The sequence below is a fragment of the Oncorhynchus keta genome, chromosome 8 (genome assembly GCF_023373465.1).
Source record: "Oncorhynchus keta strain PuntledgeMale-10-30-2019 chromosome 8, Oket_V2, whole genome shotgun sequence".
Lineage (NCBI taxonomy): Eukaryota > Metazoa > Chordata > Actinopteri > Salmoniformes > Salmonidae > Oncorhynchus > Oncorhynchus keta.
In genome coordinates, this window is record NC_068428.1 from 19,153,666 (window position 1) to 19,168,052 (window position 14,387).

At 43.1% G+C, this 14,387-nt stretch overlaps 1 protein-coding gene and 1 long non-coding RNA gene across 4 annotated transcripts in view; both read right to left on the reverse strand.

Moving 5' to 3' along the window:
- Positions 1-206: 206 nt before the first annotated feature.
- On the reverse strand, positions 207-1,555 carry LOC127931359 (uncharacterized). 2 transcript variants are annotated; one of them, XR_008140796.1, is made up of 2 exons: positions 1,474-1,555; positions 207-1,380 (listed from the first exon to the last, which is right to left on the reverse strand). It is a non-coding gene; the product is annotated as an uncharacterized LOC127931359 (long non-coding RNA). The 2 variants fall into 2 exon arrangements; XR_008140795.1 differs by having other exon boundaries at positions 1,443-1,555.
- A 669-nt stretch (positions 1,556-2,224) lies between these two features.
- The window catches only part of LOC118386943 (calcipressin-2-like), a 124,112-nt gene continuing 111,949 nt past the window's right edge, over positions 2,225-14,387 (reverse strand). For both annotated transcript variants that reach the window (XM_052523739.1, XM_052523740.1), the window contains one exon: positions 2,225-3,686. In XM_052523739.1, the coding sequence (XP_052379699.1) occupies positions 3,532-3,686 (155 nt within the window). In that variant the 3' untranslated portion in view covers positions 2,225-3,531. The remainder of the gene's footprint in view (positions 3,687-14,387) is intronic.

Sequence of the window (14,387 nt, forward strand, 5' to 3'; positions counted from 1 at the left end):
TTGGCCGTGGCCAGCCTTACACACTGATGTTCCACAAGGAAGGGAATTAAAGGGGATGGAGTGACGGTTAGCTGAATGGGGAGACTTTACAAGAAGGAGCCATGTAAATGGAGGCTGGGGAGGTGATGTAGACGCTTTTCATTTTCCTATACTGATCAGTAGGCCGATAGCAACAGAGCCGCGAAATAACAACACGAGACAATTCATTAAAACCAAACTATTTTAATACTACCATAGAATCATTTGAACTACTTGTACATGGCTACCATGAATATTTGTACAAAAATGCAGTAAAAATAGTATTGATTAATATATACAGATATGTCTCCTTAGTGTAGGCAGGCAGGTTGTTGTAACGTTACATGTAGAATGACAAGTACATTGATGGTCATACACTATTCTTACACAATACACATATTGGTTACCTCCATCACTGATATTCCCTTCCAATCCAACTGACTCTTAGAAGAAACAGATAAGAATATAATGATTTTCATTTGAAAATAAAATACAAATATCGGGACATGTTGAATCATACACAGGTACATAGTGTCTATTGTGTTTACGTTTGGAGGAATATGACCGCAGGACAAGATTGTAGCGCAGATTCAACAGATCTGAGGTTTAGGCGAAAGACACCAAAGTCCAGAACTAAAAACCATTGCATGTATACAAGTCACCTCATTGAGGGTAGTAATGGTGGCTGTAGTACATACTTGGGACAGTGACATGTGTTGTGTTTGGTTCATCTGACCATATAGTGAGGGAACAGTGTCTTAAAGCCAGCATGTATGAAATAAAACAAGGAAGAAGAATACACTATTGTAAACATTTGATATGCACCATTTACAATACATGATTCAAACCTGGTGTTTTTAGGAGCGGGCCTGTATTCAATTTCATTTGAAGTCTATTGACTTCCACAAGGATAGTGGCTCATTATTACCAACATCATTTGATCTAAAATATCAATTAGAATGACTGTAAATGTTATACAATAACAGATAGGAAAATATTGCAGGTAAAATAAAACTACAACCTACTGGAGATGGTTGGAATTAAACTACAACCTACTGGAACTGGTTGGAATTAAACTACAACCTACTGGAACTGGTTGGAATTAAACTACAACCTACTGGAACTGGTTGGAATTAAACTACATCCTATTGGAGATGGTTGGAATTAAACTACAACCTACTGGAGATGGTTGGAATTAAACTACAACCTACTGGAGATGGTTGGAATTAAACTACAACCTACTGGAGATGGTTGGAATTAAACTACAACCTACTGGAACTGGTTGGAATTAAACTACAACCTACTGGAACTGGTTGGAATTAAACTACAACCTACTGGAGATGGTTGGAATTAAACTACAACCTACTGGAACTGGTTGGAATTAAACTACATCCTATTGGAGCTTGTTGGAATAAAACTACAACCTACTGGAGCTGGTTGGAATAAAACTACAACCTACTGGAGCTGGTTGGAATAAAACTACATCCTACTGGAGCTGGTTGGAATAAAAAAATAATTTCAGTGCTACTGGAACTGGTTGGAATAAAACTACATCATTTGAGCTGGTTGGAATCAAAAATAATTTCAGTGCACTTGGAATGATGTATAGTGAGGGGTTACAGTGAGGGGTTACAGTGAGGGGCTACAGTGAGGGGTTACAGTGAGGGTTACAGTGAGGGGCTTACAGTGAGGGGTTACAGTGAGGGGTTATAGTGAGGGGTTACAGTGAGGGGTTACAGTGAGGGGTTACAGTGAGGGGTTACAGTGAGGGGTTACAGTGAGGGTTTAGAGTGAGGGGTTATAGTGAGGGGTTACAGTGAGGGTTTACAGTGAGGGTTTAGAATGATGGGTTACAGTGAGGGTTTAGAGTGAGGGGTTACAGTGAGGGTTTAGAGTGAGGGTTTAGAGTGAGGAGTTACAGTGAGGGTTTAGAGTGAGGCGTTAGTGTATAAAAGCACCCAGGGTTGAATCAGTGGCTCACATTAATGTAGAATCAGAGTGTAGGTGCAATGTCTGAAACAGGAAGGGTCAATAGTTTGGACAATAGAAAATTGATCACAACGCCAGTTCTCCACAAATAGACAGGGAGGTCCAATTTGTACAGGGCTTGTTCTACTGCCTATAAGTTAAATCAGGCACACCAAGAAGACACTCATTGAACCAACACAGGAAAAACAAAACACACAATAAAGGAAAACAAACATGGTTGTGTGTGTGAGTACAGTATGTAATTCCCCTTGACCATCTCGACAGAAACTGTGTAATAGCACTTGGAAGATTTGTGTAACATAACTCTATAATAACATTATTTTTTTCCTCTCAGGATCGTCATCATGCATTTATTTTCTTCGTGGTGAGTTTGAATAAATGTTTCTTTCTCGCTCCCTACAGAGGCACATAAAGGAAACACGAGGAAATCCCATGACTGAGCCACGGTTCTCAGACAACACAATATCTCTATAAAAACGTAACCATGCACTTTATAGACTGGCTTCACGTGATGATATATGATTGGCTCTCCATTTCAGCCAATGAGGAAAAGGTGGCCACCAGGCATTCCGTTTTTTCTTTTGTTTTCTTACTACTCCTTTTTCTTTAAACAGACTTTCAGGGACAAGACATGGACACAGAACAATTCACACTGAGGAACAATCACAGAAATGTCATTGTACATAATGCTTTCCCTGTAAGGTGCATGGATTGTAACTGTTATTAGCCTTGTTTTGTGTGAAGGACACCGGTAGCCAGAAAACACAGGGAGATAAAAGAGAGAAGTTAGCGAAGAGAGAAGAGAGGTCAAATTGACAGCTACATACAGGAAACGGAACAAAGTAAACACACAAACTAGATCAGACCAGTGCATGCATTGGCGAGATTGAAAGAATTCCCATGGTCGACAGACAGCACTGATAACACGATGAATAACCCAACTTTAAGGGGACTATAAGACAAAGTATTGACCATTTACCATAATGCTCCTTCAGGTTACTTCAACTCATGCAGCGCCAGAGTCATCCCACCACCTCAGTAGCTAGCATGCCCTAATGAGAGAAGCGCTATTCATCGTCAGTGCTTGGGGTACATACGCAGTGGAGCGAGAGCAATGCTAACACACGTCTATAAAGGCGACCAATGGGCTTCTTTACACTGGCATTCGCCACAACCCCTAAGCCAATCAGAGGCCGAGCTCAAAGCAAGGTGCTACCCCATCACTGCAAACTGTGTGACATTACAACAACAGAATCATACAGACAGGAACCAATCACTGAGGGTACGGTGGCTGAATCTTGATGTAAGTATGGAGTATTGCCAACACAATCATACATGTAGCACATCAACGGCTGTATGTCGACGAGGATGAGTAACAGAGAGCACTCCCCTTCTGGCCTGGGCGAGGCAGCCGTAGGGTGGGGAGTGCTGAACACGGGGATTGTTCCTGTGAGAGAGAGACGGGATCGATTCTCCTTCCTCCAGATGACGATGTTACGGCAGGAAGTGGCAGGGGGACAGAGTTCAGTGAGAAGTAGGAAGGTCAGGGCGCCGGGTCTGGATGATTTTTGGTTTGGGGCAATTCTTTGGTTCTTCCACTTCCTCGGTGTCGCTGTCGCAGACGTGGACAACAACACTGGGGGTGGACTCTGTTCCAGCATGCAGCTCAAACTTCTCTCCTGTAGACAGAGAGAGAGACGGGAGAGAGAGAGAGACGGGAGAGAGAAAGAGAGAGAGAGAGAGAGAGAGAGACGGAATAGAGAGAGAGAGAGAGAGACGGAATAGAGAGAGAGATGGGAGAGAGAGAGGTGGAATAGAGAGAGAGAGAGAGAGACAGAGAGAGAGAGAGACGGGAGAGAGGCGGAATAGAGAGAGAGAGAGAGAGAGACGGAAGAGAGAGAGAGACAGGAGAGAGGGCGGAATAGAGAGAGAGATGGAATAGAGAGAGACGGAATGGAATAGAGAGATAGAGAGAGAGAGAGAGAGAGAGAGACAGAAGAGAGAGAGAGAGAGAGAGAGAGAGACGGAAGAGAGAGAGGAATAGGCGGAATAGAGAGAGAGACGGAATAGAGAGAGAGACAGAGAGAGAGAGGCGGAATAGAGAGAGAGAGACAGAGAGAGAGAGAGAGAGATGGAATAGAGGAATAGAGAGAGAGAGAGATGGAATAGAGAGATAGAGAGAGAGAGACGGAATAGAGAGAGAGAGAGAGAGAGAGAGAGAGAGAGAGAGACACAAGAGAGAGAGAGGGAGAGAGAGAGAGATGGAGAGAGAGAGAGAGAGACGGGAGAGAGAGAGAGAGAGACGGAATAGAGAGGAATAGAGAGAGAGAGAGAGAGACAGGAGAGAGAGAGACGGAAGAGAGAGAGAGACAGGAGAGAGAGAGAGAGAGAGAACAGGAATAGAGAGAGAGAGAGAGACAGGAGAGAGAGAGAGAGAGACGGAAGAGAGAGAGAGAGAGATGGAATAGAGAGATAGAGAGAGAGACGGGAGAGAGAGAGAGACGGGAGAGAGAGAGAGAGAGAGACGGAATAAGAGAGAGAGAGAGAGACACAGAGATAGAGGCGGAGAGAGAGAGAGAGAGACGGGAGAGATGGAATGGAATAGAGAAAGAGAGAGAGACGAGAGAGAGAGAGAGAGAGAGAGACGGGAGAGATGGAATAGAGAAAGAGAGAGAGACGAGAGAGAGAGAGAGAGATCATCACAGCACAGTTGAAAAATACATGGCAAATAGAAATCCAATATGGATGGTGTTAAGAGATAGATGGGAGGGGTTGACTGGAGCTGAAGGTTGGGAGTAATAACAACTAATATCAACTAAATAACTAATGTAAAACAATATTGTGCCTGTAAAATGTATATAGTATGTAGAAGCTGGAAGTAGAAGCCTAAGCGTTGTTGTTCACTAGTTTACTCCAATTAGGGAAGGAGTGGTAGGGTTAGAAAGTAATAAAGGAAAATATATATTTTTTAAATGTATATATATATATATTGGATTGGAAATTATGCAGATAATTACATTGACGGAAGCTACAATCTATATGCAATATTAAAGCTGATCCAGAGAGAGAGAGAGAAAGAAAGAGGGGGGAGAGAGGAAGAGATGCGGTCAGGACAAGACATTTGAAAATATAAACGTGTACATGACCTCAAGAGGGAGCCCTGGTTCCAAGAGAGACACTAAATCAGTGAGGTGAGGCAAACTCAACCTGGGTGAGGATTTTCTCCTCATAATTACTAAATGGTCATGTGAGAATTGGGGGCAGAAGCTTAATATACAGAAAGACTATGTAATTCTCTGAGTAGGAGGACCTGAACCCAGGGAGGACTGAAGCAATATCCTCCCTCCCTCATTCCATTTCTCCTGAGGACTGGGCTCCTCAGCCAACCGCTGGGTGACGTCAATGCTGCTGCGTGCTGTCGCTCCGGGTCAGACAGTCAGAGTCAGAAAGAGGGAGAGAGGGAGAGGGGGAGAGAGGGAGAGGTAGAGAGGGGGAGTGGGAGGGGGAGCGATGGGGAGAGAGGGAGAGGAATGCAGAAAACAGAGAAAAGAGAGAAAAGGAAATAGAGAGAGAAGGGGAGGTACTGAGAGGGGGATAATAGAGGCTCAGCACACGCCCAGTACTCAGAACAACATAATGGAACTGTATCAGTATCAGTCAACTCACTCCCAGATCAGCTACAGAGCCCAGAACACACACTCATCTCCACACTGGGGGTTCAACACTCTCCTTAAGAGCTGTTATACAGTATACCTTAGCTATCATCTGTCATTTAGTACGTCTCAGGGGTTCTGATAACGACAACATTACAGCTAATTATCACATAATGACATACACACGCATGCACACACACACACACACACACACACACACACACACACACACCCACACAGCTCATTGTCATTCACAGCACATGCGCCTGGCATTATCCCTGCTATTTCAGGCTCTGCTAATAAAGGGGCTCTGCGTGTGTGTGTGTGTGTGTAGGGACTGTACTGTATGCAGTAAGCTCACCATCTCTAACGCCATGGCAATGAACGCCTGTCCAGCCACAACCCACCTGGCCAGCTCCTATCAAAGCTATGTATTAACCAGGATAAAAATGGATGGCACCTAGTGGCTCGTACCATGCGGAGCGTGTGTGTGGGGGTGGAAGGACAGATGGACAGCTGGACGTGATGGTCTCTCTCTTTGGGCTTCAGCGTGACCTAGGCCCACTAACACAGTGCAGCTACTTTTACAGCATTCTTTCAAACCAGGCCAAACACTTCAAATAATACACTCGCTGAATCACCGTTTCTTAAATATACAACATTCCTTAGCAACAGTCCCAAAAGAAACAGGTGTAGTAGACTACAGCACAGGACTGCTCTTCTGGTACAGAGTTAACCCCGTTATGGGTGAGGCAACTATTCCTTCAGGAGCGTTTGACTGCTTCTGTACACACCTTTCCCATTCATATACTGTCCATACTGTCTATACACACCATTATATACATATATTTATACTGGGTGGTTTGAGCCCTGAATGCTGATTGGCTGACAGCCGTTGTATATGAGACCGTATACCAAGGGTATGCGACCTATGAACAGTCCGTAGCTGTGGTATATTGACCATATACCACACCTCCTCGGGCCTTATTGCTTAAATATACATGTATACATTATATTCCGGACTCTGACATTGCTCGTTCTGATATTTCACATTTGTGTGTATTGTTTTGTATTGTTTAGGTATTACTGCGCTGTCGGCGCTGGAAACCGAAGAATTTTGCTGCACCTGCGATAACATTTGCAAAATATGTGTACGCAACCAATGACATTTGATTTGATATGTTTGCTGCTTAACATTCACTGACATCATCTGTTCTAGTGTGGAAACGTTTTCTTACCAGCACCGGCTTTGCTGAGAGATGCTTTATTGAAGAAAACTAGCACTTATTATGACTTTGATATGTGGTTGTCCCAACTTGCTAACTTAAAGTGAACGCACTACCTGCAATTAGCTCTGGATAAGAGAGTCTGCTAAATGACTAGTATGTGGAATAGAAACGTTAAAGACCTTATCTATTCTACTGTATACTGTAAGGGCCAATACACCCAGGCATGATTTCACTGTATTACTACAGTATTACTACAATATTACTACAGTATTACTACAGTACTGTACCACTGTTCCTTCAGCTCCAGACCCTGGTATAGTAATCGTACAGCGCTGCCTGCCTGCTGACACACGTCTTGACGACCCCCTTGCCCACAGATGCGCCTCAAATGTTTTGATTTCTCAGGCTTAGTGAGAGAGCGAGTGAAAGGCTGGATACGTGCCTTGTAAACAAGCTGGGAGCAACAAAAGCATTCTCTCCTTAACGAGGGCTTGTGTTGGAGGGAGGCAGACTGCTGGAGCCGTAATCACACTACACTCAGCTAGTCTCTCTGAAGGCTGGCGTGCATGTGGAAACACGGCACTGGATGGAAAAAACACACACACACACACACACAGTGGCGACCCGTCAATCACCTGGTTTGTTACTGTTTTGTTTGTTATTTTGGCATTAATACATGTCATATATCACTTTGATAACAATGTAAAAAAATATATATATATTGAGTTAATAAAGCCGCATACATTTTTGCTTTCTTACTTGTTACAGTCTAGCTCAGTGCTTTCTAACTTGTTACAGTCTAGCTCAGTGCTTTCTAACTTGTTACAGTCTAGCTCAGTGCTTTCTAACTTGTTACAGTCTAGCTCAGTGCTTTCTAACTTGTTACAGTCTAGCTCAGTGCTTTCTAACTTGTTACAGTCTAGCTCAGGTTACAGTCTTTGCTTTCTAACTTGTTACAGTCTAGCTCAGTGGCTTTCAGTGCTTTCTAACTTGTTACAGTCTAGCTCAGGGTTACAGTCTAGCTTGCTTTCTAACTTGTTACAGTCTAGCTCAGGGTTACAGTCTAGCTCTTTCTAACTTGTTACAGTCTAGCTCAGTTTTCTTACTTGTTACAGTCTAGCTCAGTGCTTTCTAACTTGTTACAGTCTAGCTCAGTGCTTTCTTAACTTGTTACAGTCTAGCTCAGTTACAGTCTAGCTCAGTGCTTTCTAACTTGTTACAGTCTAGCTCAGTCAGTCTAGCTCAGTGCTTTCTTACTTGTTACAGTCTAGCTCAGTGCTTTCTTACTTGTTACAGTCTAGCTCAGTGCTTTCTAACTTGTTACAGTCTAGCTCAGTGCTTTCTAACTTGTTACAGTCTAGCTCAGTGCTTTCTAACTTGTTACAGTCTAGCTCAGTGCTCAGTTACAGTCTAGCTCTGCTTCTAACTTGTTACAGTCTAGCTCAGTGCTTTCTAACAGTCTAGCTCAGTGCTTTCTTAACTTGTTACAGTCTAGCTCAGTGCTTTCTAACTTGTTACAGTCTAGCTCAGTGCTTTCTAACTTGTTACAGTCTTTGCTTTCTAACTTGTTACAGTCTAGCTCAGTGCTTTCTTACTTGTTACAGTCTTCAGTGCTTTCTAACTTGTTACAGTCTAGCTCAGTGCTTTCTTACTTGTTACAGTCTAGCTTTCAGGGTGCTTTCTAACTTGTTACAGTCTAGCTCAGTGCTTTCTAACTTGTTACAGTCTAGCTCAGTGCTTTCTAACTTGTTACAGTCTAGCTCAGTGCTTTCTTACTTGTTACAGTCTAGCTCAGTGCTTTCTAACTTGTTACAGTCTAGCTCAGTGCTTTCTAACTTGTTACAGTCTAGCTCAGTGCTTTCTTACTTGTTACAGTCTAGCTCAGTGCTTTCTAACTTGTTACAGTCTAGCTCAGGGCTTTCTTACTTGTTACAGTCTAGCTCAGTGCTTTCTAACTTGTTACAGTCTAGCTCAGTGCTTTCTAACTTGTTACAGTCTAGCTCAGTGCTTTCTAACTTGTTACAGTCTAGCTCAGTGCTTTCTAACTTGTTACAGTCTAGCTCAGTGCTTTCTAACTTGTTACAGTCTAGCTCAGTGCTTTCTTACTTGTTACAGTCTAGCTCAGTGCTTTCTAACTTGTTACAGTCTAGCTCAGTGCTTTCTAACTTGTTACAGTCTAGCTCAGTGCTTTCTTACTTGTTACAGTCTAGCTCAGTGCTTTCTAACTTGTTACAGTCTAGCTCAGTGCTTTCTTGTTACAGTCTAGCTCAGTGCTTTCTTACTTGTTACAGTCTGCTTGCTTTCTAACTTGTTACAGTCTAGCTCAGTGCTTTCTAACTTGTTACAGTCTGTTACTTGTTACAGTCTAGCTCAGTGCTTTCTTACTTGTTACAGTCTAGCTCAGTGCTTTCTTACTTGTTACAGTCTAGCTCAGTGCTTTCTAACTTGTTACAGTCTAGCTCAGTGCTTTCTAACTTGTTACAGTCTAGCTCAGTGCTTTCTAACTTGTTACAGTCTAGCTCAGGGCTTTCTTACTTGTTACAGTCTAGCTCAGGGCTTTCTTACTTGTTACAGTCTAGCTCAGGGCTTTCTTACTTGTTACAGTCTAGCTCAGTGCTTTCAACTTGTTACAGTCTAGCTCAGTGCTTTCTAACTTGTTACAGTCTAGCTCAGTGCTTTCTTACTTGTTACAGTCTAGCTCAGGGCTTTCTTACACAGTCTAGCTCAGGGCTTTCTTACTTGTTACAGTCTAGCTCAGTGCTTTCTAACTTGTTACAGTCTAGCTCAGTGCTTTCTTACTTGTTACAGTCTAGCTCAGGGCTTTCTTACTTGTTACAGTCTAGCTCAGGGCTTTCTTACTTGTTACAGTCTAGCTCAGGGCTTTCTAACTTGTTACAGTCTAGCTCAGTGCTTTCTAACTTGTTACAGTCTAGCTCAGGGCTTTCTTACTTGTTACAGTCTAGCTCAGGGCTTTCTTACTTGTTACAGTCTAGCTCAGTGCTTTCTTACTTGTTACAGTTACAGGGCTCTTACTTGTTACAGTCTAGCTCAGGGCTTTCTTACTTGTTACAGTCTAGCTCAGGGCTTTCTTACTTGTTACAGTCTAGCTCAGTGCTTTCTAACTGTTACAGTCTAGCTCAGGGCTTTCTTACTTGTTACAGTCTAGCTCAGGGCTTTCTTACTTGTTACAGTCTAGCTCAGTGCTTTCTAACTTGTTACAGTCTAGCTCAGGGCTTTCTTACTTGTTACAGTCTAGCTCAGGGCTTTCTTACTTGTTACAGTCTAGCTCAGGGCTTTCTTACTTGTTACAGTCTAGCTCAGTGCTTTCTAACTTGTTACAGTCTAGCTCAGTGCTTTCTAACTTGTTACAGTCTAGCTCAGTGCTTTCTTACTTGTTACAGTCTAGCTCAGTGCTTTCTTACTTGTTACAGTCTAGCTCAGTGCTTTCTAACTTGTTACAGTCTAGCTCAGGGCTTTCTTACTTGTTACAGTCTAGGGCTTTCTAACTTGTTACAGTCTAGCTCAGGGCTTTCTTACTTGTTACAGTCTAGCTCAGTGCTTTCTTACTTGTTACAGTCTAGCTCAGGGCTTTCTTACTTGTTACAGTCTAGCTCAGTGCTTTCTTACTTGTTACAGTCTAGCTCAGGGCTTTCTTACTTGTTACAGTCTAGCTCAGTGCTTTCTTACTTGTTACAGTCTAGCTCAGTGCTTTCTTACTTGTTACAGTCTAGCTCAGTGCTTTCTTACTTGTTACAGTCTAGCTCAGGGCTTTCTTACTTGTTACAGTCTAGCTCAGGGCTTTCTTACTTGTTACAGTCTAGCTCAGGGCTTTCTTACTTGTTACAGTCTAGCTCAGTGCTTTCTGTTGTGGGCAGCCAGGAAAAATACAGAGAGTAGGGTTTGGTAATCTTCTCTAGTTGCGCCGTGATTGGCTCAGTGTTCTGTCACTCATGGGGACATTACGTCACCGCGAAATCTACAGGGAGAGCTTGAAAGTTCAAGCCCCCTTGGGTGCTTCTATAGATTGACCACAGATGAAATATTGACAAATCACGTTATATCTACCGTAGCTTTGATTGGACTGATTTCAAAATCGTTGCTAGCAAGCTAGACGAGCAGTAATCATCATGAATCACATTTACAATCTACTGGCAAATCCTTTTCGATCCTTGTCATATGAAGAAAACCCATAGATAAAGCGTATTGGTGCTCATCGGCCATTGGACATAAACATTACGGTACACAACAAGTTGGAAATCGCAACTTCAACGATGAGTGGTTTGGAAGGAATCCGTCGCTAACTGCAAGTGCTGCAAAGCAATCCCTATTTTGCTTCACCTGCCTGCTATTCGGTGGAGAGTGTGTGTGGTCCAAGTCTGGATTTAAGGATTTAAAGCATCCGTCTGAAAGTGTCTCTTTTCCGAGTTTAAAAGGATAAACATTCACATGCAACACCATGGGCCAGAAAAGGTTGAATACATTGGCCATGCTGTCAAGCCAGGTGACTTCTGCCACGTTCAAAACAACTGGAAACTCAGAACTGGAAAATCTCAGACTTTAGTGAGTTCAAGACAACTGGAAACCTGAAAAAAAATGAGCTCCGACTGGAAAAATACGTTTTGAACGGTCACCCTACTCGGAATTCCAAGTCGGCAACTCTGGCCTCTTTCTAGAGCTCCGACCTGAAGATCACTGACATCATGATTCAACCTTGTTTTTTTCAGACTTCCCAGTTATCTTGAAAGCACCATAAATCCAGAGAATGCCAGATTGTGATGACAAAGTTTTATGACAAAATTTGCCCACCAGAAGGACCGCCATGCCAACTTCCTGTATGCTGCTGCATAAATGATGTAATATTGCAGGGAGATATGTATTCTGTAGCTAAGAAAGTAATACTAAATGTATGTTGTGTAGTAAGCTGTTAGTAGCCCATGTGCCTCACCCTAATCATTTGGCCCATTCCCCCTCATAACTTAGCCTATTGTTCTGACTTAGTGGTGCACATGTAGCCTATAGCCTGTTTTAGAGAAATGTCATCATCGAATATTGTAAGAGCTTTCATTGTCTGCCCCTTTATTTATCCTGCCGTTCTGACTTGGTGTACAGAGAGAATACTGTAAGAACAGCCCATGTTCTGAATTCTGTCGCTGTACATTTCAAAAGTTATATTGACTACGTCCGTCCTAGCTCGCTCACTAATGACTTAATCGAAATGAAGGATTGCCTCTTATCCACTCATTGTTCCCTTATGCCATAGTTTGTACATCTCAATTGTCAGTAGAAACCACATTTGTATAAGCAAGTAGCCATATCAGCTATGTTTTTTTAAAAGGCAGTAAATGAGGCTGAATGAACTGTTTCACTGCCAGACAAGGCTCTGATAGCCAGGTGTAGCAGTGGGAAGGATTCACTCCATGGTGCTGAAAAGAAAGCTCTGCTGTTGAGACAGCTTTATGTAGGCCCTAACAGTTTGTGGGCACCATTTGTCACCATTATAGCGCAATTAATGTATTGTTCAGTGTTGTGTTGTGTAGTGGCTTTGCTGACATGCAAATCTTGCCCCACCAATATTTACATGCTAAAATTGCCAGTGCAAACACACGCACACAAGACACACACACACACAACACACACACAAGACACACACACAAGACACACACACACACTTCCTCTCCACACACACACACTTCCAGTAGTGCTAACCCTAAAGCTTCTCCACTAATACTCTGAAGAATAAAAGAATAAAAGCCTGAAATGCCCTCTCTCTCTCACACACACACACACACACACACACACACACACACACACACACACACACACACACACACACACACACACACACACACACACACACACACACACACACACACACACACACACACACACACACACACACACACGTACGCATACACACAAACATACACTAATGCTGTAAGACAGATAGCTATGGTAAGCGCCTGTAATGTTTACAGTTTAAAAGGCAGAGCTTTAAAATAAAATGTTTCTATACAAACTGCACTCTACAGCCTTACATCAGAGTCTACATTCATATACATGCTGCACTCTATTTCATGACGTAAAAGGCATATATGACCAGGCCTTATCATTGAAGTGCTACTTCAGTGTACTAGGAAATACTCGCCACCAAGGCATCGTTATTGTTAGCCCAATCACATTTTAGCTGCTGCACTTGAAATGTTCTAAACATGTCAGATAATAACCATTCCCACTTGTTTACAGTACATACCATTTACCCTCTACTCCAAATACACTGTTTCACCACAGTCATCTTCAAGCACTACGATTCCCTGACCTCATGTCAGTCTCTGGCCCCTGAGTTCAGAGACAGCCTCTGCTCCACTTCTGATTCTAGGTCAGTGTATAAACTAAAGGCCAGCGATACACGAGGTAAAGACCAGTTTGATCCTGCTCTGCTCTCCGCTCCACTCCCATGAATATGCTAAATCCTTTAAATGAATCTCTTATGCAACCCACTCTAGTCCCTGAACAGAGGAAAGAATACAGTCACTTGAGAAACATTTCATGTGCTGTATACTCCTACAGTGAGTTAGTTAGTAGTGAAAGGGACTCATAGGGTTTGTGGGTTGTTTGTGGGTTCCACCAGATGTATCACTGTGTGCTTGTGAGGGTACCTGCATGGTTGACAAGTAAAGGAACGTTTCAAGTGGGATATTCTTGTGCTTGTAAAAGTTAGACACCACATAGAGCAACTTAGAGGACTATGAGGCCATGAAGTGGCTGGTGTGTGGTGGTAACCTCCAGCTGTGGCTGTCCTGGGGGTTTACACCCAGCGAGAGAGCGCTCTCGGGCCCAGAGAGACGTACCTGTAGCCCAGGCTGACCCATACTAACAGGGCCTGGGTTCCACTAACAAGTACACCTACAGTGTTAATGACTATGAATGGGAGATTTGCTTAGACCGTCTGTAGAGGTATTATACAGTACGAAGGCAGACAATGTTCCCGTACACAATGAGCCCAGTGCTTCATTGGACCAGGTGAATCACTACCTACAGTACCACTATCCACTACTATTACATCCTATTAGAAGCGCGTAACATCAAACAGGAACTCAATATAAATATGAAATGGTGCTCCAGTAAATATGAGTGGATTGTAAGTATACTGTATGTCTATCTTGATAGATACAGGAAGATCATTCTAGTCAAATGCAACTCATATGAGTAACCAATCTTAGTTGTCGGCCTGCGGAATCTTCCAGTTAGTGGGCCTATGCAGTCATGCAGTCTATTCTCTGAGGTATAGGGATGACCCCAGCGTATCAGATCAGGGAGAGGAGGAGGGATAGAGAGAGCGAGAGTGAAGATAGAGGGACTGAGAGAGAGGGAGGATAGAGGGGGAGAGAGAGAGTGAGATAACTCTCAGCGGGATGTGTTTTGATGGGATTTGGGGAGAGAGAGAGAGAGAGATAACTCTCAGCGGGATGTGTTTTGATGGGATTTGGGGAGAGAGAGA